The following is a 24,401-nucleotide window of genomic DNA, read 5'->3' on the forward strand; positions in this document are numbered from 1 at the left end:
AGTACAAGGACAGAGAGCTGATTGGCATCTGTGTTGGCTCCAAGATCATGTACCACTTTAACGAAGACTGTCTCTGTGCAGCTAAGTGTTGAAGAATCTAATAGACTTTTCTTCAGAAGGTGTTTCACCATAGCAGTTTTTAACAATAGCTTGCACTTCAGATATGCAATTAAAAAATGTTTTGTTGAAGGTGGTGGGAATAGGATCGAGGAGGCAGGTTAGAAGGCTTAAGTTGTGATATCACTTTCCTGACCATGTCTGTGTCAACCAGGGAAAATAAATCCACAGTGGCTTGCTTGACTGATACCCAGCCTAATGTTTGTTATCGTATCTCTAAAAGATGTCGCAAACACATCACATTTAGATGTGGAAAAAAGTACACACAGGCTTGTGGGGTTAGGATTTATCAGGCCATCAATGGTGGAGAAGAGCATTCTCTAATTATTCTGATTAATGGTGATCAAGTTAAAAAAATGAGCCCGTCTGGCATTTCTAATTGACTTGTTAAATAAGCCAAGTTGCTCTCTGATATCATAATGGAACTTTGACTTAATCCACTTCCGCTCTGCCTTTCTGTAATTTCTCTTTAATTGATTAGTTTCATCACTCATCTGAGGGGCTCTCTGTTTGGATGTGGCCTTATTCAATTTGACTGGAGCTATGGCATCGATGATTTCCCTTAATTTGCTATTTAATTTATCGACTAAATCATCACAAGAGGAAGGCAGAATAGGTGATGGAGTATTGTTCATATATAAATGTGGATATTTACTTTGCCTTTGTGGCACAGTTGATGCCACGCAGGGCTACGGGCCAGAAGGTTGAGGGTTCGCTGACCGCCACAGACGAGCTCACTCTCCCTGCCTGTTTCATTACTTCACTATCAGAGCCAGTTGCAGACAATAATCAGCTAGGGGGAAATCAGATTTTCAACATTCTGATGGCATATGTATAATTATATTACATATATGCAACACATTTTCCACCAACAGGTTTCTGTGCCAATGCACCACACAACCAATAAACAAAACATACCGACTTTTGGCACTTCAATATCATGGTTTGCGTTTTCAACACCACAGTAAATAGTCTGTCAATCTAGACAAACAGAAAATACATCCCTCCCTATCCTGTAGCACTCCACCAATCAGGCCTTTATGGGAGTGGCCAGACGGAAGCCACTTATCAGTAAAAGGCACATGACAGCCTATTTGGAGTTTGCTAAAAGGCACTTAAAGACTCTCCGACCATGAGAAACAAGATTCTCTGGTCTGATGAAACCAAGATTGATATTGGTTGATATTCCACCCTGTATTTTCACAAATCTAATAAAACACTTGAGTTCACTAACCTGTTTCAGAAATATTACTATCCATCTCTGCGTTATTCTGTGAATGTTTAGATGCACTACCTATTGCTATACTTTCCTCTTCTGTCCTCTAAAGGAGACCTAGCGTCAGTAGCCTGCGCTGGAGACCCTGCACTCTGACCTGTCTCAGCTTGAACTCCTAACTTTTCCTGAATAACCTGTCCCAAAAAAAAACATTTCAATGCGCAGGTTCTTTGAAGGCAGTACAGAGAAGACACTATTTTTGTAATGACATAGTAAATAATAATAATTAGAAGTGTGTTTCCTGAAGAAAATGCAGTGTGCTTGCTAGCTTGTTTTAAAGTATTAATGGTTTTGAAAAGTTTAGAAAATGTTAATGTCTTTTTAATGTTTGTAGCTGAAATGGTTAAAAAGTGATAGCATTTAAAATGTCTACCACTGTGTTTTTATTTTTGGCATTGAATCCATTATGTTTTATACCTGATTTATGCTAATTACCACAGTTAGGATAGCCTGAACACGAGAAAGTCCGTTTGGTGTCTCTAGCTTGAACGGTTCAAGACTTACTGTTGTTTAGTTATTTTATGCAAATGTATGCACATTTACATAGTTACATTTGATAAAGATTTTTACGGATTGGAAGTTAGGATAGCCTGTATATGTGAAAGTTGGTTTGGTGTCTCTAGCTTAAACGGTTCAGGAGTCACTGTTGGTGAGTTATTTTATGCTAATTTGAGCAAATGTGTATAGTTATAGTTGATAAGTTTAAGATTTTGACGTTAGGACAGCCTGAACATGAGAACGTTGGTTTGGTGTCTCTAGCTTGAACAATTCAAGAGTTACAGTTGGTGAGTTATGTTATGCTAACTTACTCTAACTGAAAATGGTTCTAGTTCCAAAAGTATGCATACCTTGTCAAAGGATATTTGATACTATCTTATTTAGGCCAGTATGAACGGTGTAGGAGGAGATGGGTAGAGAATATTTTCTTTATTTAACATTGAAGTCTATGGGCCTTTGTTTTCTATTGAATGCATTGGGAGTTCATTTAAATATTGTTGTAGTTCAAGAAGAATAAATGGTATCAAAAATATTTTCTTAAGCAATCAGAGTTGGGGCACTCTGGACATTTGAAGTTGGTTTCATGTTAATGGATTAAATTGTTTAAGCTCTAGAGCATGTTAAATAAATCAAATAATAACATGCATATGTAAGAAATCTATAGTTGTGCTTTGCCTTTAGCAAGTACACCTAAATAATGAATATGCAACTGGCCTGTAGACTGCTGTTGGTCAGCTGAAACACAGACATGAAATTGACCTTGCACACGTTCAATCTCTAGCCTGCTTGTTGTAAATTACATTTGAATGTACGTTCCGTCGTTTTGACTCATTGGTGTCCTCAGTTGATCAATGGAAACAGGATGCACCTGAGCTCAATTCCGAGTCTCATAGCAAAGGGTCTGAATACTTATGTAAATCAGGTATTTCTGTTTTTATTTTGATACATTTGCAAAAATGTCTAAAAACCTGCTATCGGGTTTTGTGTGTCGATTGCTAAGGGAAAAAAATGCAATACATTTTAGAATAAGGCTGTAACGTAACAAAATGTGGGAAAAAATCAAGGTCTGAATACTTTCTGAATGCTCTGTATTAATATACAGTATATTCATCCATATGAGTTAAAGTTGCAGTTTAGACGTAAGTATTTCCACATATTATGACATTTAGATTACCATATCTATCCATGCATGGGTTAGTTTTATGTCGATCTCGGTCATCAGATAATACACAGTGAGCATATATTTAAGATATACAGATGGATGAATACCTTGCTCAGGATAAATGAAATTAATGAAATTATTTTTAGACATTGCTGTAAAAACACATTCTTATGCATTTTTACACACACACACACACACACACACACACACACACACACACACACACACACACACACACACACACACACACACACACACACACACACACACACATACAGGGCTGGCAGGGATCTCATTAAAAGATGCTAACAACACATTTAAATCTAGCACATTCCTATGACACCCTTTTCATCACCCTAACCATCACCCTGCTCCTCTCTTCCTTTCCAACTCCCTGTCTTCCTTTAGTCAGCTCTCATGAGCCACCAGAAATGTTACCCCTTTGCTCCTGACTCTTCGTGTAATCTTCCACACAAGTCACTTACTGTCCTTTTGGCATTGTGACACAAGCCTCGCTTTCTCCTATGCCTTTCTAAGCCCCCCTGTAGGCAATTCATGTTCATTCATATTAAAACACTGCTTCATGTTCCTCCATCTTTGTATATGAGGTGCTAGTGCCATCTCTATTCTGGTACAACCTTTACCCGCTCTCTAAGCTTTGCCATCTCTCTTTCCTTTGCCCTGCAGCCAGGTGCCATGTGATGCCAACATATCCGAGGGGGAGATGCCCACCGCGTCCTCCCTACCCGCCAAACTGGAGCTACTGTCCCCTATGGAGGAGAGTGTCATCCTGGCTGCCACCCCGGCCTTGGCCAGCGAGAGCAGTCCCAGCCTGGTTGACCCGGAGGAGGAGGATGGCCACTCCCACTCGCCAGCATCCAGCTCCTGCAGTGCCACCTACAGCAACCTGGGTAAGACCTGGCTTTAGCTGGCCATTGGGAGACACTGTGAACTTGAAAACACCTTAGGTTGGTGGTCCTTGAGCCCATTCCTTAAGAACTACATGCTGATTTTTCTTTATTGGGTGAGCTATTTGTATTTTTTATGGATCCCCATTAGCCAAGGCAGCAGCTACTATTCCTGGGGCCCAGCAAAATTAAGGCAGTTTCTAAATTTTTAAAAACATTACAATACATTCACAGATTTCACAACACACTGTGTGCCCTCAGGCCCCTACTTCACCACTACCACATATCTACAGTACTAAATCCATGTGTGTGTGTGTGTGTATGCATGTGTCTGTGCCTGTTTGTGTTGCTTCACAGTCCCCACTGTTCCATAAGGTGTTTTTTTATTTGTTTTTTTCAATCTAATTTTACTGCTTGCATCAGTTACTTGATGTGGAATAGAGTTCCATGTGGTCATGGCTCTATGTAGTACTGTGTGCCTCCCATAGTCTGTTCTGGACTTGGGGACTGTGAAGAGACCTCTTGTGGTATGTCTTGTGGGGTATGCATGGGTGTCCGAGCTGTGTGCCAGTAGTTTAAGCAGACAGCTCGGTGCATTCAACATGTCAATACTTCTCAAAAATAAAAGTAGTGATGAAGTCAGTCTCTCCTCCACTTTGAGCCAGGAGAGATTGACATGCATAATATTAATATTAGCTCTCTGTGTACATCCAAGGGCCAGTCGTGCTGCCCTGTTCTGAGCCAATTGCAAAGTCCTTTTTTGTAGCACCTAACTACACGACTGAACAGTAGTCAAGGTGCGACAAAACTAGGGCCTTGTTGATAGTGTTGTTAATAAGGCAGTGCAGCGCTTTATTATAGACAGACTTCTCCCCATCTTAGCTACTACTGTATCAATATGTTTTGACCATGACAGTTTACATTTTTTACATTTTACATTTTAGTCATTTAGCAGACGCTCTTATCCAGAGCGACTTACAGTAGTGAATGCATACATTTCATTTCATGCATTTTTTTTCAAACATTTTTGTACTGGCCCCCCGTGGGAATCGAACCCACAACCCTGGCGTTGCGCACACCATGCTGGCGTTGCAAACACCATGCTCTACCAACTGAGAGCAATCTAGGGTTACTCCAAGCGGTTTAGTCGTCTCAACTTGCCCAATTTCCACATAATTTATTACAAGATTTAGTTGAGGTTTAGGGTTTAGTGAATTTTCTGTCCCAAATACAATGCTTTTAGTTTTAGAAATATTTAGGGCTAACGTATTCCTTGCTACCCACTCTGAAACTAACTGCAACGCTTTGTGTTGCAGTCATTTCAGTCACTGTAGTAGCTGACGTGTATACTGTTGAGTCGTCCGCATACATAGAAACTCTGGCTTTACTCAAAGTCAGTGGCATGTTGTTAGTAAAAAATTTAAAAAGCAAGGGGCCTAAACAGCTGCCCTGGGGAATTCCTGATTCTAACTGGATTATATTTGAGAGGCTTCCATTAAAGAACACCCTCTGTGTTCTGTTAGACAAGTAACTATTTATCCACATTATAGCAGGGGGTGTAAAGCCATAACACATATGTTTTTCCAGCAGCAAACTATGATCAATAATGTCAAAAGCTGCACTGAAGTCTAACAAGACTGCCCCCACAATCATTTTATCATAAATTTCTCTCAGCCAATCATCAGTCATTTGTGTAAGTGCTGTGGTTGTTGTGTCCTTCTCTATAAGCATGCTGAAATTCTGTTGTCAATTTGTTAACTGTGAAATAGCATTGTATCTGGTAAAACACCATTTTTTCCAGAAGTTTACTAAGGGTTGGTAACAGGCTGATTGGTGGGCTATTTGAGCCAGTAAAGGGGGCTTTACTATTTTTAGGTAGCGGAATGACTTTAGCTTCCCTCCAGGCCTGAGGGAACACACTTTCTAGTAGGCTTAAATTGAAGATGTGGCAAATAGGAGTGGCAATATAGTCCCATATTATCCTCAGTAATTTTCCATCCAAGTTGTCAGACCCCGGTGACTTGTCATTGTTGATAGACAACAACATTTTTTCACCTCTTCCACACTGACTTTACAGAATTCAAAAGTATGATTCTTGTCTTTCATAATTTGGTCAGATATACTTGGATGTGTAGTGTCAGCGTTTGTTGCTGGCATGTCATGGCGAAGTTTTCTTATCTTGCCAATGAAAAAGTCATTCAAGTAGTTGGCAATATCAGTGGGCTTTGTAATGAATGAGCCATCTGATTCAATGAATGAAGGAGCCGAGTTGGCTTTTTCCCCAAAGATTTTTATTTAAGGTGCCCCAAAGCTTTTTACTATCATTCTTTGTATAATTTATCTTTGTTTCATAGTATAGTTTATTTTTATTTAGTTTAGTCACGTGATTTCTTAATTTGCAGCATGTTTTCCAATCAGTTGGGCTGCCAGACTTAATTGCCATACCTTTTGCCTCATCCCTCCCAACCATACCATTTTTAAATTCCTCATCAATCTAAGGGGATTTAACAGTTTTTACAGTCATTTTCTTAATGCGTGTGTGCTTATTATTAACTGGAATAAGCAATTTCATAAATGTTTCAAGTGCAGCGTCTGGACGTTCCTCATTACACACCACAGACCAGCAAATATTCTTTACATCATCAACATATGAATCACTACAAAACGTATTGTATGACCTCGAATACACTATATTAGGCCCAGCCTTTGGAACTTTGGTTTTTCTAGATATGGCTATTATATTGTGATCAGTACATCCTATGGATTTGGATACTGCTTTAAAGCAAAAGTCTGCAGCATTAGTAAAGATGTGATCAATACATGTTGATGATTTAGTTCCTGTTCTGTTTTTAACTACCCTGGTAGGTTGACTGACAACTTGATCCAGGTTGCAGGCACTGGTTACAGTTTGAAGTTTTTTCTTGAGTGGGCAGCTTGATGATAGCCAGTCAATATTTAAATCACCCAGAAAATATACTTCTCTGTTGATATCAAATACATTATCAAGCATTTCACACGCATTATCCAGATACTGACTGTTAACACTTGGTCTATAGCAGCTTCCCATAAGAATGGGCTTAAGGTAAGGCAGATGCACCTGTAGCCATATTACTTCAACAGTATTTAACATTAGATCGTTTCAAAGCTTTACAAGAATGTGGTTCTGAATATAGACCACAACACCGCCCCCGTTGGCATTTCTGTCTTTTCAGTAGATGTTATAACCATGTATTTCTACCATTGTATCATCGAAGGTATTATCTAAGTGAGTTTCAGAGATAGTCAGAATATGAATGTCATCTGTTACAAGCAAGTTATTGACTTCATGGACCTTGTTTCTCCGGCTGTTAATATTGGCTATTTTTAGCACTTTTCTGGGTTGCTTGATTGTTTTTAATGCTTTACTGGGAAGCTTATTAGAAGTAGACTTCCTCATGTTATTTACATTGGAGCTGATAGTGCAGGGTGAGCTGCATTAAGTGGTCTTCCTACTATTGCACACCGCCTCAGTGCTAACAGTGTAACTCTGGTTTATAGGCTCATGATTACGGCTGACAATAGCTGTAGGATAAACAGAAGTATTCGGTGCAATTAGGGGCACATAAATTAAGTTACTTACATTGTGTTTGCCAGTGCCCCTAGGATCATGTATATTTGATGCAGCATTATGCCGACTCATTGTCACAATGGTAGGGATTTACTGAGTTGGTCTTGGATCAATTGATGACATTGATTGGCCAGCTAGTGTTCAGGTCTAGTTATTGGTTGAAAGACGAGGACAGAAAGTAGAACAGTGGTGGGTGTATTTTGCCCTTCTAGTTTTATGAACACGGTGAAAGCATTAAGGGAACCAACACTGGCAGAATATATAAATAACTCTAGGCAAAACCTTGCTATAATACCCTATTTCTCAACAACAGTTTGAATAGATGTGCACAATGGAGCCTTTTCATAAAGTCTCTATTTTCCTCCGAAAAGCTCATCCTACTTGTTGGAGATATTTACAGTATATTCTTTAAAAGTGATTTCTCTCACTGTCATATTAATTCACAGAGACGGACGAATCTGGGTTTGGTGGATGCCAGGAGAACGGTACCTGCCCGAATGCATAGTGCCAAATGTAGATTTTGGTAGAGGATGAAAAATGGTCTGGGGCAGTTTCTTATGGTTCGGGCTAGGACCCTTAGTTCCAGTGAAGGGAAATCTAAACACTACAGCATACAGTGACATTCCAGACGATTCTGTGCTTCCAACTTTGTGGCAACAGTTTGGGGAAGGCCCTTTCCTGTTTCAGCATGACAATGCCCCTGTGCACAAAGCCAGGTCCATTCAAAAATGGTTTGTCGAGGTTGGTGTGGAAGAACTTGACTGCACACAGCCCTGACCTCAACCCCATTGAACACCTTTGGGATGAATTGGAATGCCGACTGCGAACCAGACCTAATCGCTCAACCTCACTAATGCTCTAGTGGCTGAATGGTAGCAAGTCCCCACAGTAATGGTCCAACATTAGTGAAAAGCATTCCCTGAAGAGTGGAGACTGTTATAGCAGAAAAGGGGGGACCAATGCCGTAATAATGCCCATGATTTTGGAATGAGATGCTCGACAAACAGATGTCCACAAACTTTTGTTCATGTAGTGCATCTTACTGGCTCTCTCTGACCACTTCCCTGTTACTGTGCTTTGTATTGAAGCCTGCTGGATCACTAATCAAAGGCTATTGCTTAGCAATGCGCAGCGGAAGTTACATTTCATGGTGACTGATGTTACATGCAGGACTGCGCCCCTGTTAGGGCTGGTTGACTCGGAGTGACTGATCCATTGCATATTCATCATCATCACTTGCTTCCGTTTATATCGGATCAGAACCTTCTAGAGAACGTGTCGGTGTAATGACATGCGTATTGCAGGTCTTTAGATTTGGTGTTTGAAAGCAATTGGGAAGCCCATATCGGTCGCCCAAATGGAGAGAGCCCTGTCGCTTTGATCATGAAGGGCTGCTGCGTGAGAGGCTTTCAGATCATGAAGGGCTGCTGTGTGTGTGGATGGCTCTCATTGCTGTCAAGTGGCCTGTGTGTGTTTGCGTCACACTGTGGTGTGTGTCCTAAAAGTGATGGAAGCCCTCTGTGTGACTAAATGATGATCACCCTGCAAGCTAGTTACATCCTGCTCCAACTAACAGCTAATGAGAGGGTACATGTTAGTTAGTGAGAATGGGAAATGATGGAGAATGAACAAACAAGTTTATTTTTCACTTGTAGGTAAGTTGACTGAGTGATTTTCTGCCCTTCAACTGCGCTGATCAGAAAACAGGATAGGTTATAGATGGGTGCAAGCAAAATGAATGGAGGACTTTCTTGAATTTGCTTTCATATTTATTTAAACTTTATTTAACCAGGAAATACCTTTTGAGGTTAGAAACCTATTTTGTGAGGGCAGCCTGTCATGAGACTTCAGTGCAGTCTAATTTGAATATTGAGATGTGGACAGATGTGGGAGATTGTGTTGAACTGTGCTGGCCTATGCCATGCTATGTTTGGCAGACATTGGCTGTATAGGGCTATGCTGGGCTGTGCTGAATTTTGCTGAGCCATACCATGCTTTGATATGCCATGAATGAGCAGTCCAGACTTCCACAGCAGAAATCTTCCACTGTGTCTGAAGTTGAAAGAATGACATTGATTCTCTTTCCCCAAACACACACATGCACACATACTTTCTTACACACTCGCACACACCCTCCCCTTTCTATCAAAATGAGAAGCAGAATGAGACGTAGCGCAGGGGCGTCCTGCCTGCCCGTCTGCCTGCCTGTTGGCACGAGTGTCGCAGCAGGAATTTTCAGGGAGGCGAACAGGGAGAGTGCCCCCCTCGCTCTGCTTTCTTTCTCTTCTTCTTCTCACAACTTTGACACAGAGCCATTAGCAGGATCGAGGTAGGGAGTTCTCTCTCTTCTCATTTTTGTGTTTTTGACACATTAGCTCTCTCTCATTCCAACTCCCCACCCTCCTCATCCTTCCAGCTCTCTTACTCGCTCCTCATCTCTCGTTCCTTTACCTTCCTCCTCTTCTCTGCTGCTTACCTCTTCTCTCTCTCCACTCCTCTCACCCTCTCCTCTTGCGCCTCTCCTGCCCATCTCTCTACCCCTCTTTCATTATCAGCTACTTGCTTTTCGTCGATCTATACTCTCTCCTCTCCTTGGTATATTGACACTCAGTGGTTCTCTCAGTAGCCAAGCAATGCCAAAGTGTGCCAGTATTGTGGTCGGTTATGGGAAGAGACTGGGTTATCACTTTGCAATGGTTAGTAGCCAAAGTTAAAACCTCTCTGCTGCACAGCATTTGTCTCCTCCTGTGCCTCATATAATAGAAGGGAATTATTATTATTTGCTCAGAATTGTTTGTATTATTACCTACAGCCGAAAAGATTGTTAGTGCTATTGGGTTGTTAATTGGATTCGTTCCGACATTTCTTTATGAACTTTTTGGGCAAGGTAAATTATTTGTGTACTTGTTTGACATTTTACTGCATTGTTAGGAGCTAGTAAGGTTAGCATTTCACTGCGTCCAATATAACATCTGCTAAACTATGTACGCGACCAATAAAAATTATAGTGTCTGAATGTTTTGGGCTACACACTAATATTACCCCTCATGGAAAGCTGAGACTCTCATGAATACGATGGTGTTCGAAAAATGAATGGAAGTGAATAGGACATTTTCACGTCAAAGGTGTACATGTCATTAGACACAAAAAAATTTTTATTTCCTGATCTTTCTTATATCTCTCAGATATAGGACAGACACTTCAAAACAAACTTCCTTTTGATTTATTTTTGGACTATTGTTTTTTTCATGTATGAATCTGTTATTCAATGTGTTTCTATGGGCTAATAGCAGTAAGGCCAAATTCAATGTTTTTTTTGTTTTTTTTAAGTATACCTACAGGGGTCCTAAAATTCAAAAATCAAATGGTCAAATGATCCTTGGTATAACCATCTTTAAAAAATTCCATATGTTAACTTAGTGGAAACCCAGCCCGAGTTATCGATCAGAATACTGTTGAGCATTGATTATGGGCACTGTAGCATCTCAGTAATTGCTTTCGATCAATTCTCATGCAATGGGAAGTTGAAGGATACTCTGCAAAAAGGCTTCACGCATTTTGAAGTCACTTATTGTAAATAAGAATAGAATATGTTTCTGAACACTACATTAATGTGGATGCTCCCATGATTATGGATAATCAGGAATGAATCGTTAACCTGTTGGGGATCGAGGGTAACCTAATCCCTGTGACGGGATTGCTCGCAAGGCGGGAAATTCAAAACATCAAAAATCTAATAATTTCAATTTCTCAAACAATCAACTATTTTACACCATTTAAAAGATAAACATCTCCTTAATCTAACCACATTGTCCGATTTTCAAAGAGGCGTTATGGCGAAAGCATAAAGTTAGATTATGTTAGGACAGTACATAGCCAAAAAAAGTACAAACATCCATTTTCAATTCAAGGACAGGCGTCACCAAAAGCAGAAAACCAGCTAAAATTATGCACTAACCTTTGACAATCTTCATCAGATGACACTATGTTAGACTATACATGCATTTTTGTTCTATCAAGTTCATATTTATATCCAAAAACAGCATTTTACATCGGCGCGTGTCGTTGAGAAAATGTGTCTCCCCCAAAACTGCCAGTGAATTTACAAAAATACGAATTATAATACGTGGCTTAAATATTAAACTGTTATTCAAAGAATTATAGATTAATATCTCGTGAAAGCAACCGCATTGACAGATTTCAAAATAACTTTACTGGGAAAGCACACTTTGCAATAATCTGACTACTGCGCTAGAGAAAAATACACTAGGCTATACAGTTAGCTGGCATGTTGGAGTCATCTAACATCATAAATAACAGAACTATTCCCTTTCCTGAAACGATTTCCTCAACATCAATGCCATAGTAAAACGCTGTTTTTGTATATAAATATGAACTTGATAGAACTAAAAATGCATGCATTGTCTAACATAATGTCCTAGGAGTGTCATCTGATGGAGATTGTAAAAGGTTAGTGTATCATTTTAGCTGGTTTTATGGTTTTGGTGACCCTGTCTTTGACTTGACAAAACATTACACACAACTCTTGTAAATGTACTGTCCTAACATACTCTAAATTTATGCTTTCGCCGTAAAACCTTTTTGAAATCGTAAAACGTGGTTAGATTAAGGAGATGTTTATCTTTCAAATGGTGTAACATAGTTGTATTTTTGAAAAATTTGAATTTTGACATTTATTTGGATTCAAATTTGCCGCTCTTGAAATGCACCTGCTGTTGATGGAGTGCACCACGGGTGGCACGCTAGCGTCCCACCTAGCCCCAAGAGGTTAATAATCTTCATCAGAAGGCACTTCCAGGCATCCCAGGTCCACAACAAATGTTGTTTCTTTCGACAAAGTTAATAATTTATGTCCAAATAACTCCAAGTTGTTCCATGTTGTTAGCGCGTTCGGTAGGCTACTCAAAATGTAGGGCGGGGGAGGGAAAAGTCACGACGAAAAGTCAAAAAAAAAAATCTATTTACGTTCGTTCAAACATGTCAAACGTTATTTAGCAGCAATCTTTTGGTCCATTTTTTACGTGAAACATCAGTAATATTTCAACCCGAGCTCTCCTGTGTCTTGAAACACGTTTTGAAAAATGTCTCGCCTCACATGAACGCGCATGTGCGCGCAATAATGAAGTGACGACATCCCAGGGACGTCAACTTCCCTGCATTCTCATTCGGTCTCTGTTCATCATAGACACTTCAAACAACTTTATAAAGATCGTTGACATCTAGTGGAAGCCGTAGGAAGTGCAAAATGAATCCTTTGTCACTGTGTGTTCTATTGGCAATGACTCGAAGATAGTACAGCCACAAAATTCTCATTTCCTGCTTGTATTTTTCTCAGGTGTTTGCCTGCCATATGAGTTCTGTTATACTTACAGACACCATTCAAACAGTTTTTAGAAAATTCAGAGTGTTTTCTATCCAAATCTGTTAATAATATGCATATCCTAGCTTCTGAGTTGGTGTAGGAGGCAGTTAACCTCTATGGGCTAGGTGGGACGCTAGCGTGCCACCCGTGGTGCACTCCATCAACAGCAGGTGCATTTCAAGAGCGGCAAATTTGAATCCAAATAAATGTCAAAAATTCAAATTTTTCAAACATACAACTATTTTACACCCTTTGAAAGATAAACATCTCCTTAATCTAACCACGTTTTACGATTTCAAAAAGGTTTTACGGCGAAAGCATAAATTTAGAGTATGTTAGGACAGTACATTTACAAGAGTTGTGTGTAATGTTTTGTCAATTCAAAGACAGGGTCACCAAAACCATAAAACCAGCTAAAATGATGCACTAACCTTTTACAATCTCCATCAGATGACACTCCTAGGACATTATGTTAGACAATGCATGCATTTTTAGTTCTATCAAGTTCATATTTATATCCAAAAACAGCGTTTTACTATGGCATTGATGTTGAGGAAATCGTTTCCCTCCAATAACCGGCAGTCAAGTCAGCGTCACAAATTAAATAATTAAAATTAGAAAACATTGGTAAAATATTATATTGTCATTTAAAGAATTATAGATTTACATCTCTTGAACGCAATCAACTTGCCAGATTTAAAAATAACCTTACTGGGAAATCACACTTTGCAATAATCTGAGCACTGCGCCCAGAAAAATACGCGTTGCGATACAGACTAGACGTCATGTTGGGGAGATCTAAAATCGAAAATACTATGTAAATAATCCATTACCTTTGATTCTCTTCATCAGATGTCACTTCCAGGTATCACAGGTCCATAACGAATGTAGTTTTGTTCAAAAAAGCTCATCATTTATGTCCAAAAATCTCCGTCTTGTTAGCACATGATCTAAGCCAGCCGGACTTCTCGTCATGAACGAGGGGAAAAAATATATTTACGTTCGTTCAAACATGTCAAACGTTGTATAGCATAAATCATTAGGGCCTTTTTTAACCAGAACATGAATAATATTCAAGGTGGACGAATGCATACTCTTTTATAACGTATTGGAACGAGGGTACCCAACATGAACTCGCGCGCCAGGTGTCTAATGGGACATTATCGTTCCATGGCTCTTGTTCGGTCAGATCTCCCTCCAGAAGACTCAAAACACTTTGTAAAGGCTGGTGACATCTAGTGGAAGCAATAGGAAGTGCCAAAATATTCCTCAGCCCCTGTGTTTTTCAATGGGATAGGTTTAAAGGCAATACAACACATCAGGTATCCACTTCCTGTCAGAAAATGTCTCAGGGTTTTGCCTGCCAAATGAGTTCTGTTATACTCACAGACACCATTCAAACAGTTTTAGAACATTTTGGGTGTTTTCTATCCATATGTAATAAGTATATGCATATTCTAGTTACTGGGTAGGAGTGGTAACCAGATTAAAATCGGGTATGTTTTTTTATCCTGCCGTGTCAATACTGCCCCCTAGCCCTAACAGGTTAAAAATGGGCACATATTTTTTTCAAAATTCTCAATACTGCCCCCTAGCCCCAACAGGTTGGATGCATAAATATACCCCCCAAAAAAGGCTTACCCTCCCTCCCCTGTTATTGCTAATGGTGAGAGGTTAGTCTGTAACTTTCTCACTCATCATTATTCATGATTCAATCCAGATTATCTGTAATCATGGTAGCATCCACATTAACCATTTATGCTCGTAGGAATTGGATGCATTCAGTATTATAAGAATATTCATGGTAAACTTGGGGTACGTGCAACATAAGACAAACAAATGACAAGAGTTTGAGTGAGAGGTCTAACTGGTGTCACCAAGTGGCCACACACCTCTCCAAAGTGTGCACTGTTCCTACCTAATTTCAATGACTGAAAAGAAGAGTCTTCAACTATGAGGTGCTAATTTGAGCTCTCCTAACTGTGCTGTTGAGGAACTAGAGCAAGCAGACTTGTAGTTTTCTTTGGAATACATCTCTGCATAACCCGCCATCACACAATTACTGTTGTTTACGCATTCCAAAAATGGTTCATTATAAATCGCAATCTGCTGAAGTGGGCATCATTTGAAGTGTGTTCTATTGCTAACATGGCTAGCTAAGTTACAAAATACGATATTACAGTGTTAGGCTTTCACAAGGCAATTCAGAGAAGTAGATCATAATTTTGGTGCGCATAAAATAGTCACGAGTGCATTCCGATGCGTGTTCCCCGCAAAATTTCTTCACAATACAACAAACATACAGTGCCTTGCAAAAGTATTCATCCCCCTTGGCGTTTTTCCTATTTTGTTGCATTACAATTTGTAATTTAAATTGATTTATATTTGGATTTCATGTAATAGACATACACAAAATAGTCCAAATTGGTCAAGTAAAAAAAATAATAAAATAAAAAACTTCCTTCAAATTATTTAAAAAAACCCGGAAAAGTGGTGTGTGCGTATGTATTCACCCCCTTTGCTATGAAGCCCCTAAATAAGATCTGGTGCAACCAACTACCTTCAGAAGTCACATAATTACATAGATTGCACACAGGTGGACTTTATTTAAGTGTCACATGATCTGTCACATGATCTCAGTATATATACACACCTGTTCTGAAAGGCCCCAGAGTCTGCAACATCACTAAGCAAGCGGCACCATGAAGACTATGGAGCTCTCCAAACAGGTCAGGGACAAAGTTGTGGAGAAGTACAGATCAGGGTTGGGTTATAAAAAAATATCAAACTTTGAACATCCCATGGAGCACCATTAAATGCATTATTAAAAAATTGAAAGAATATGGCACCACAACAAACCTGCCAAGAGAGGGCCGCCCACCAAAGCTCACTGACCAGGCAAGGAGGGCATTAATCAGAGGCACAAAGATAACCCTGAAGGAACTGCAAAGCTCCACAGCGGAGATTGGAGTATCTGTCCATAGGACCACTAAGCTGTACACTCCACAGAGCTGGGCTTTACGGAAGAGTGGCCAGAAAAGCCATTGCTTAAAGAAAAAACTAAGCAAACACGTTTGGTGTTTGCCAAAAGGCATGTGGGAGACTCCACAAAGATATGGAAGAAGGTACTCTGGTCAGATGAGACAAAAATTTAGTTTTTAGCCATCAAGGAAAATGCTATGTCTGGTGTAAACCCAACACCTCTCATCACCCCGAGAATACCATCCCCACAGTGAAGCATGGTGGTGGCAGCCTCGTGCTGTGGGGATGTTTTTCATCAGCAGGGCCTGGGAAACTGGTCAGAATTGAAGGAATGATGAATGGTGCTAAATACAGGGAAATTCTTGAGGAAACCTGTTTCAGTCTTCCAGAGATTTGAGACTGGGACGGAGGTTCACCTTCCAGCAGGACAATGACCCTAAGCATACTGCTAAAGCAACACTCCAGTGGTTTAAGGGAAAACATTTAAATGTCTTGGAATGGCCTAGTTAAAGCCCAGACCTCAGTCCAATTGAGAATCTGTGTTATGACTTAAAGATTGCTGCACACCAGCGGAACCCATCCAACTTGAAGGAGCTGGAGCAGTTTTGCCTTGAAGAATGGGCAAAAGTCCCAGTGGCTAGATGTACAAAGCTTATAGAAACATTCCCCAAGGGACTTGCAGCTGTAATTGCTGCAAAAGGTGGCTCTACAAAGTATTGGCTTTGGGAGGTGAATAGGTATGCATGCTCAAGTTTTCAGTTCTTTGTTTCACCCCAAAAATATGTTGCATCTTCAAAGTGGTAGGCATGTTGTGTAAATGAAATGATACAAACCCCCCAAAAATCCATTTTAATTCCAGGTTGTAAGGCAACAAAATAGGAAAAATGTGAAGGGAGTGAATACTTTTGCAAGCCGCTGTAGGCTTATTCTGTTCAGAACAACTGTTCAGAGCAATGCAGGGTATGAAGCCATGTCATCTTGTAACTGAACATAAAGCATAATGATCATAAACATTGACAGTATATATTACATTAGTTTTATGATATGGAAATGTGAAGTGCACATTTGGCTTGCTTGTATGACATCAAAGCGGTATTTATTATAATCCTCAACGTCTCATTTTTCAAAGTACATCGACTCTTCTTTATTTACAGCATTTCCCTCACTCTGACGACAAAACATTTGCAAAAAACAGGAGGGATGGGGGCAACTTCTTGTCACGTGAAGTACTCAAGTTCAGAACCGCTGTCAGTTAATACCAATACTGCGCTGTGAAGAGGAGACTTTGAGCTCTGACGTCATGTATAGCATGTTACTGTACAGCCACTGCCTTCCAATTTAGGCTCTTATCAGTGTCCAAATCTGACATTTTCAACCCGTATGCTGTGTGGCAAACCTCTTCAAAGTTAGGAGCGTTTGTCACAAATGAAGTGGGAAACTGTCACCAAAGTCAGCCCAGAATGAAAGTTCTTTCGAACATGACAGTACCTGTGTGTTTGTTTCGCTGTCCTGGTCCACCCAGGCCGCAGGTAAGGTCAAGGATAGCAGGCTTCGGTACACAAATCTGGTTCTCGGTAGGTCCAGGTCTAAACGCCAACAGGTAAGTCCAAAACAGTCCAGCTCGTACACGGTAAATCCAGCCAATGTAGATTGTCTCTTTCTCTATGGTTCATAGATCCTTCCCGCCCTCTCTCTCTCCCTGGTTTTTCTTGACCTTTTATCTGTGGGTCGGCTCCACCTTCTGAGGGTTCCCCTTGCTTCTGGGAATTGTCGTTTTGGCAGTCGGCCATTTTGTGATCTGTAGTTCTGATCGGGGTGGCCATTTTAGTGATCGGGCAGAGCCCGTTTATTAGTTCTGCCCTCACATATCTGCCATTTATCACTCGACCCCCTTCTTTGCCACAGCTGGAACGAGTATAAAGTGTTAATGTAGAAGTGTTCAGAGACCTATTCTTATTTACAATAAAAGTGACTCCAAAATGACACAATACATTATTTACCATTAATTTATATTGGGCACAACATAATCTGACACACAACCAAAACAAACTGCAAATGCATCCAAAACGTTTGTAGCATCACAAGCTTGGTGTAGTCATTGTGTGCTACTGTAGGAATATGGGACCAAAATACTAAATGTTTGACCACTTTAATACACTATACGTGAATTTGTCCGTATACTTATGACAAATTCAAATGGGGGGACTAGATACAGTTGAAGTCGGAAGTTTACATACGGAAGTTTACATACACCAGTTTTTCACAATTCCTAACATTTAATCCCAGTAAAAATCCCCTGTTTTAGGTCAGTTAGGATCCCCACTTTATTTTAAGAATGTGAAATGTCAGAATAATAGTAGAGATGATTTATTTCAGCTTTTATTTCTTTCACCACATTCCCAGTGGGTCAGAAGTTTACATACACTCAATTAGTATTTGGTAGCATTGCCTTTAAATTGTTTAACTTGGGTCAAACGTTTCAGGTAGCCTCCACAAGCTTCCCACAATAAGTTGGGTGAATTTTGGCCCATTCCTCCTGACAGAGCTGGTGTAACTGAATCAGGTTTGTAGGCCTCTTTGCTCGCACATGCTTTTTCAGTTCTGCCCACAAATTGTCTATAGGATTGAGGTCAGGGCTTTGTGATGGCCACTCCAATACCTTGACTTTGTTGTCCTTAAGCCATTTTGCCACAACTTTGGAAGTACGCTTGGGGTCATTGTCCATTTGGAAGACCCATTTGCGACCAAGCTTTAACTTCCTGACTAATGTCTTGAGATGTTTCTTCAATATAACCACATAATTTTCCTCCATGAAGCCATCTATTTTGTTAAGTGCACCAGTCCCTCCTGCAGCAAAGCACCCCCACAAGATAATGCTGCCACCCCCGTGCTTCATGGTTGGGATGGTGTTCTTCGGCTTGCAAGCATCCCCCTTTGTCCTCCAAAAATAACGATGGTCATTATGGCCAAACAGTTCTATTTTTGTTTCATCAGACCAGAGGACATTTCTACAAAAAGTACAATATTTGTCCCCATGTGCATTTGCAAACCATAGAATGGCTTTTTTATGGTGGTTTTTGAGCAGTGGCTTCTTCCTTGCTGAGCGGCCTTTCAGGTAATGTTGATATAGGACTTGTTTTACTGTGGATATAGATACTTTTGTACCTGTTTCCTCCAGCATCTTCACAAGGTCATTTGCTGTTGTTCTGGGATTGATTGATTTGCACTTTTCGCACCAAAGTACGTTCATCTCAAGGAGACAGAACTTGTCTCCTTCCTGAGCGGTATGACAGCTGCGTGGTCCCATGCTGTTTATACTTGCATACTATTGTTTGTACAGATGAACGCGGTACCTTCAGGCGTTTGGAAATTGCCCAAGGATGACCCAGACTTGTGGAGGTCTACGATACATTTTTTCTGACGTCTTTGCTGATTTCTTTTGATTTTCCCATGGTGTCAAGCAAAGAGGCACTGAGGTTGAAGGTAGGCCTTGAAATACATCCACCGGTACACCTCCAATTGACTCAAATTATGTCAAATAGCCTTTCAGAAGCTTCTAAAGCCATGACATAATTTTCTGGAAGTTTCCAAGCTGTTTAAAGGCACAGTCAACTTAGTGCATGTAAACTTCTGACCGACTCGAATTGTGATACAGTGAATGATAAGTAAAATAATCTGTCTGTAATCAATTGTTGGAAAAATTACTTGTGTCATGCACAAAGTAGATGTCCTAACCGACTTGCCAAAACTATAGTTAACAAGACATTTGTGGAGTGGTTGAAAATCAAGTTTTAATGACTCCAACCTAAGTGTATGTAAACTTCCGACTTCAACTGGACATACATATGTTAATTTCTAAATGGTGAAACAGAAATGAAAATGCTGTCAAATAAAAGGTGCATTTTGTATCCTTTTTTTATTTACCACATATTCTTCTCAGTTTTGTGATATCCAATTGGTAGTTAACCTCTTGTCTCGTCACTGCAATGGGCCCAGGAGAGGCGAAGGTCGAGACATGCGTCCTCCACACATGACTGCTTAGACCTCTGCGTCACTCGGGAGGCCCCACTCATATGATTTAAAAAAATCTCAAATCCAAAATGCTGGAGTATAGCGCCAAATTACAAGTTTTAGGTTCATTGTCTAAATAAATACGTAGGGGAGTGTATATTTAAAGATGGCTTTTGCAGAAATTATGCCAAGTTTGGATTTATAAAGGAAATTAAATGCAATTAACCTTTAATCCAGGGGAGATTTGTAGAGGATTGGGACTGCAGCTTTTTCCATGTGACCATGATCGCTGAGTCAAAAGGCCTAGTTAGTTGGCTCTGTCCTTGTACCTAACTCTCCAAGACACTTACATAACGATTAAAGATGCCTTTCTGTAACAGTTCCGCACGCAAATAGCCATTTGAAGCTTTGACGTTGCTTTTTAATGTTTAATGTTAGTGGATGGTTCAGCCACCTTTAATGTATATAGACAGCATATGGGCAATGGGCATGTCATTAACTTTTAACATTGCCATGGGTTGTGCCTTTGGGGTTGTGTCATTTGAAAATGTCTACGCTACTTAGAGCCTTTGAGAGTGGTGTTCTGACTGCCCGTGGGTGTTATTCATATGACCAGTCAAAAGTTTGGACACATCTACTCATTACAGGGTTTTTCTTTATTTTCACTATTTTCTACATTGCATAATAATAGTGAAGACATCAAAACTATGAAATAACACATGGAATCATGTAGTAACCAAAAAAGTGTTAAACAAATCAACATATATTTGAGTTTCTTCAAAGTAGCCACCCTTTGCCTTGTTGACAGCTTTGCACACTCTTGGCACTCTCTCAACCAGCTTCATGACGTAGTCACCTTGAATGCATTTCAATTAACATGTGTGCCTTCATTTGTGGAATTTCTTTCCTTATTGGTGTGTTTTAGCCAATCAGTTGGGTTGTGACAAGGTAGGGTTGGTATACAGAGGATAGCCCCATTTGGTAAAAGACCAAGTCCATATTATGGCAAGAACAGCTCAAATAAGCAAAGAGAAACGACAGTCCATCATTACTTTAAGACATGGTCAGTCAATCCAGACAATTTCAAGAAAACCATAAAGCGCTATGATGAAACTGGCTCTCGTGAGGACCCCCACAGGAAAGAAAGACCGAGAGTTACCTCTGCTGCAGAGGAGAAGTTCATTTGAGTTACCAGCCTCAGAATCTGGCAATTAACTGCACCACAGATTGCAGCCCAAATAAATGCTTCACAGACACGTCTCAACATCAGCTGTTACGAGGAGATTGCGTGAATCAGGTCTTCACGGTCGAATTGCTGCAAAGAAACCACTACTAAAGGACAGCACCAAGAAGAAGAGACTTGCTTGGGCCAAGAAACACAAGGAATGGACATTAGACTTGTGGAAATCTGTCCTTTCTTCTGATGAGTCCAAATTTTAGATTTTTGGTTCCAACTGTCGTGTCTTTGTGACAAGCAGAGCAGGTGAAAGGTTGAGAAGGTGTGATGCAGTGGGGGTGCTTTGCTGGTGACACTCTCTGTAATTTATTTAGAATTCAAGGCATACTTACCCAGCAAGGCTACCACAGGATGGCGTATCACTGCGGAAGGCTATCTGGTTTGCGCTTAGTGGGACAATCATTTGGACAATAACCCAACCACACCTTCGAGCTGTGTGAGGGCAATTTGACTAAGAAGGAGAGTGATGGCGCTGCATTTTTTTAATGTTTTATTTCATTTTTCATTTAACCTTTTATTTAACTAGGCAAGTCAGTTAAGAACAAATTCTTATTTACAATAACGGCCTTTTGGTTACTGGCCCAACGCTCTAACCACTAGGCTACCTGTCGTCCTGCATTAGATGACCTGGCCTCCACAATCACCCGACCTCAACCCAATTGAGATGGTTTGGGATGAGTTGCACAGCAGAGTGAAGGAAAAGCAGCCAACCAGTGCTCAGTATATGTCCTAACTCCTGTTGGAAAAGCATTCTAGGTGAAGCTAGTTGACAGAATGCCAAGAGTGTGCAAAGCTGTCAAGGCAAAGGGTGGCTACTGTGAAGAATCTCAAATATAAAATATGTGTTGATGTGTTTAACACTGTTTTGTTTACTACAAGATTCCATATGTGTTATTTCATAGTTTTGATGTCTTCACTATTATTCGACAATGTTGAAAATAGTAAAAAATTAAATACCCTTGAATGAGTATGTGCGTCCAAACTTTTGACTGGTACTGTAAATATATACAATACCGTTCAAAAGTTTGGGGTCACTTAGATATGTCCTTGTTTTTGAAAGATAAGCACATTTTTTGTCCATTAAAGTAACATCAAAATGATCAGGAGTACAGTGTACAATCGTGGCCAAAAGTTTTGAGAATGACACAAAGATTAATTTTCACAAAGTCGGCTGCCTCAGTGTCTTTAGATATTTTTGTCAGATTTTACCATGGAATACTGAAGTATAATTAAAAGCATTTCATAAGTCTCAAAAGCTTTTATTGACAATTACATGAAGTTGATGCAAAGAGTCAATATTTGCAGTGTTGACCCTTCTTTTTCAAGACCTCTGCAATCCACCCTGGCATGCTGTCAATTAACTTCTGGGCCACATCCTGACTGATGGCAGTCCATTCTTGCATAATCAATGCTTGGAGTTTGTCAGAATTTGTTTTTTTTTGTTTGTCCACCCGCCTCTTCAGGATTGACCACAAGTTCTCAATGGGATTAAGGTCTGGAGAGTTTCCTGGCCATGGACCCAAAATATCGATGTTTTGTTTCCCGAGCCACTTAGTTATCACTTTTGCCTTATGGCAAGGTGTGCCATCATGCTGGAAAAGGCATTGTTCGTCACCAAACTGTTCCTGGATGGTTGGGAGAAGTTGCTCTTGGAGGATGTGTTGGTACTGTCGTGTCTTTGGGGTACCATTAAACTGAAGATATGTTTATCAATAAGCTCCCTGTAATTATTATCACGCGATTAAACTGATTAATCGTTTAATTGTAATTAACTAGGAGGTCGGGGCACCAAGGAGAATATTCAGATTACAAAGCTATAATTTTACTAATATAACTTTCCTGTACTATAATATTATATTCTATTATAGTATAGGTCGATTATCTTCTAAGTTTAAAGGGTGTATTTACCTCTAGTCCAGTCTCATTCCAAAACGTCGTAAATTGTTGTATCTGCACGAACCCAGTCTTTACTAAAATCATCCATACATCAATTGTCTTAAAATCATTTATTTACTACACTAAGTAATTAACAGAAAAACATACAAACAGTAATTATCGTCAACAAAGGATTGGTATCGGAATGTGCCCTTGTGGGCTAAACAGGCTGGTCGGCCTGTTGAACAATGGGTCATAAATGGTCAGCTGAGAAGTTTACACAGAGTTCATTAATATTACAATTGACAATTGAAGGCTCACTCATTCGGGAACAATTGCAATCAATATATATTTACGCTCAGTGTGTCGTTCTGATTCTTGTTGGAGAGTAGTTCTGTTGGGGAGTTTTGTCCGCGTTCTCTCTCGGTTAGAATGGATCTTTCAGAGCGACCTTCATTAATGTCGTCATCGAATGGTTGCTTCGTTGGTCTTCACGTTCAATGATATAATTTACTTAGCTGCAGACTAATAATTAATATCAAAGACTTGTTCTTATTCTGTCAGTATCGATAGTCTAAAAGTTAACCACGTGGTATGGTTCACTTTCAGTAGAGGAATTAGATGGTAGAACCTATTTGGCCAACGGAGTGTAGGCCTGGTCTGGAGAAATGTAAATCAGGGAGTGTTTTATAGTGCCCATCGAACAGGCTGGTCAAATGACGCCGGGTCCTGTATATGTCCCTGGGGCGTGCCTATGACTGAGTTAGATTTGGTTACAGAAATACAATTCTATCACATTACATCAGTACATAGCATCTCAATGTCTTACAAAAGCTTTATCCTTATCAATACATTCCATACACCCATATGAGGCAAGTCTTAAACTGAGTCTATTATATAAACAGTTTTATGGTAATATGGCTATATTGTCTCTTCTGAGTATCACAAAATTGTACCAAGCGGATGAGTTCGTAGCTGGATTCTTCAACAATCTTCCATACCTTCTCCAGCACACACATGTCGCTCGGTTCTCCAATTCTATGAGTTGGAAGAATTTCCTTTGTCTCTCTATGAAACATGGGGTAGGAGATTCTCCTCAGAGGGTTTTTTACAACCCTGGGTTGGGGGGAAGGTAGGTTGGGTGATGGTACGAAGGGGAGGGGGTCAACTGTCCTTCCTGTACCCAAAGAGGCCAACGTCATGACATACCTACTCCTGGTGGTTTGGATCTTGTTTATCCTGCAAGTTACAAATCAACATAAAATCATGACCACGTGATGTCCCATTAGTAGATCATCGTTGCAGTCCTCTCTGGTGGTTGAACTTGGTAGGCTCTCTGAAAGCG

At 40.1% G+C, this 24,401-nt stretch overlaps 1 protein-coding gene across 3 annotated transcripts in view; it reads left to right on the plus strand.

Annotated features, from left to right (window-relative positions):
* The window catches only part of peak1 (pseudopodium-enriched atypical kinase 1), a 298,755-nt gene that overhangs the window by 233,640 nt on the left and 40,714 nt on the right, over nucleotides 1-24,401 (plus strand). For all 3 annotated transcript variants that reach the window (XM_014123825.3, XM_014123826.3, XM_014123827.3), the window contains one exon: nucleotides 3,741-3,964. In XM_014123825.3, the coding sequence (XP_013979300.1) occupies nucleotides 3,741-3,964 (224 nt within the window). The remainder of the gene's footprint in view (nucleotides 1-3,740; nucleotides 3,965-24,401) is intronic.

The sequence above is a fragment of the Salmo salar genome, chromosome 10, assembly GCF_965601325.2.
Source record: "Salmo salar chromosome 10, fSalSal1, whole genome shotgun sequence".
NCBI lineage: Eukaryota > Metazoa > Chordata > Actinopteri > Salmoniformes > Salmonidae > Salmo > Salmo salar.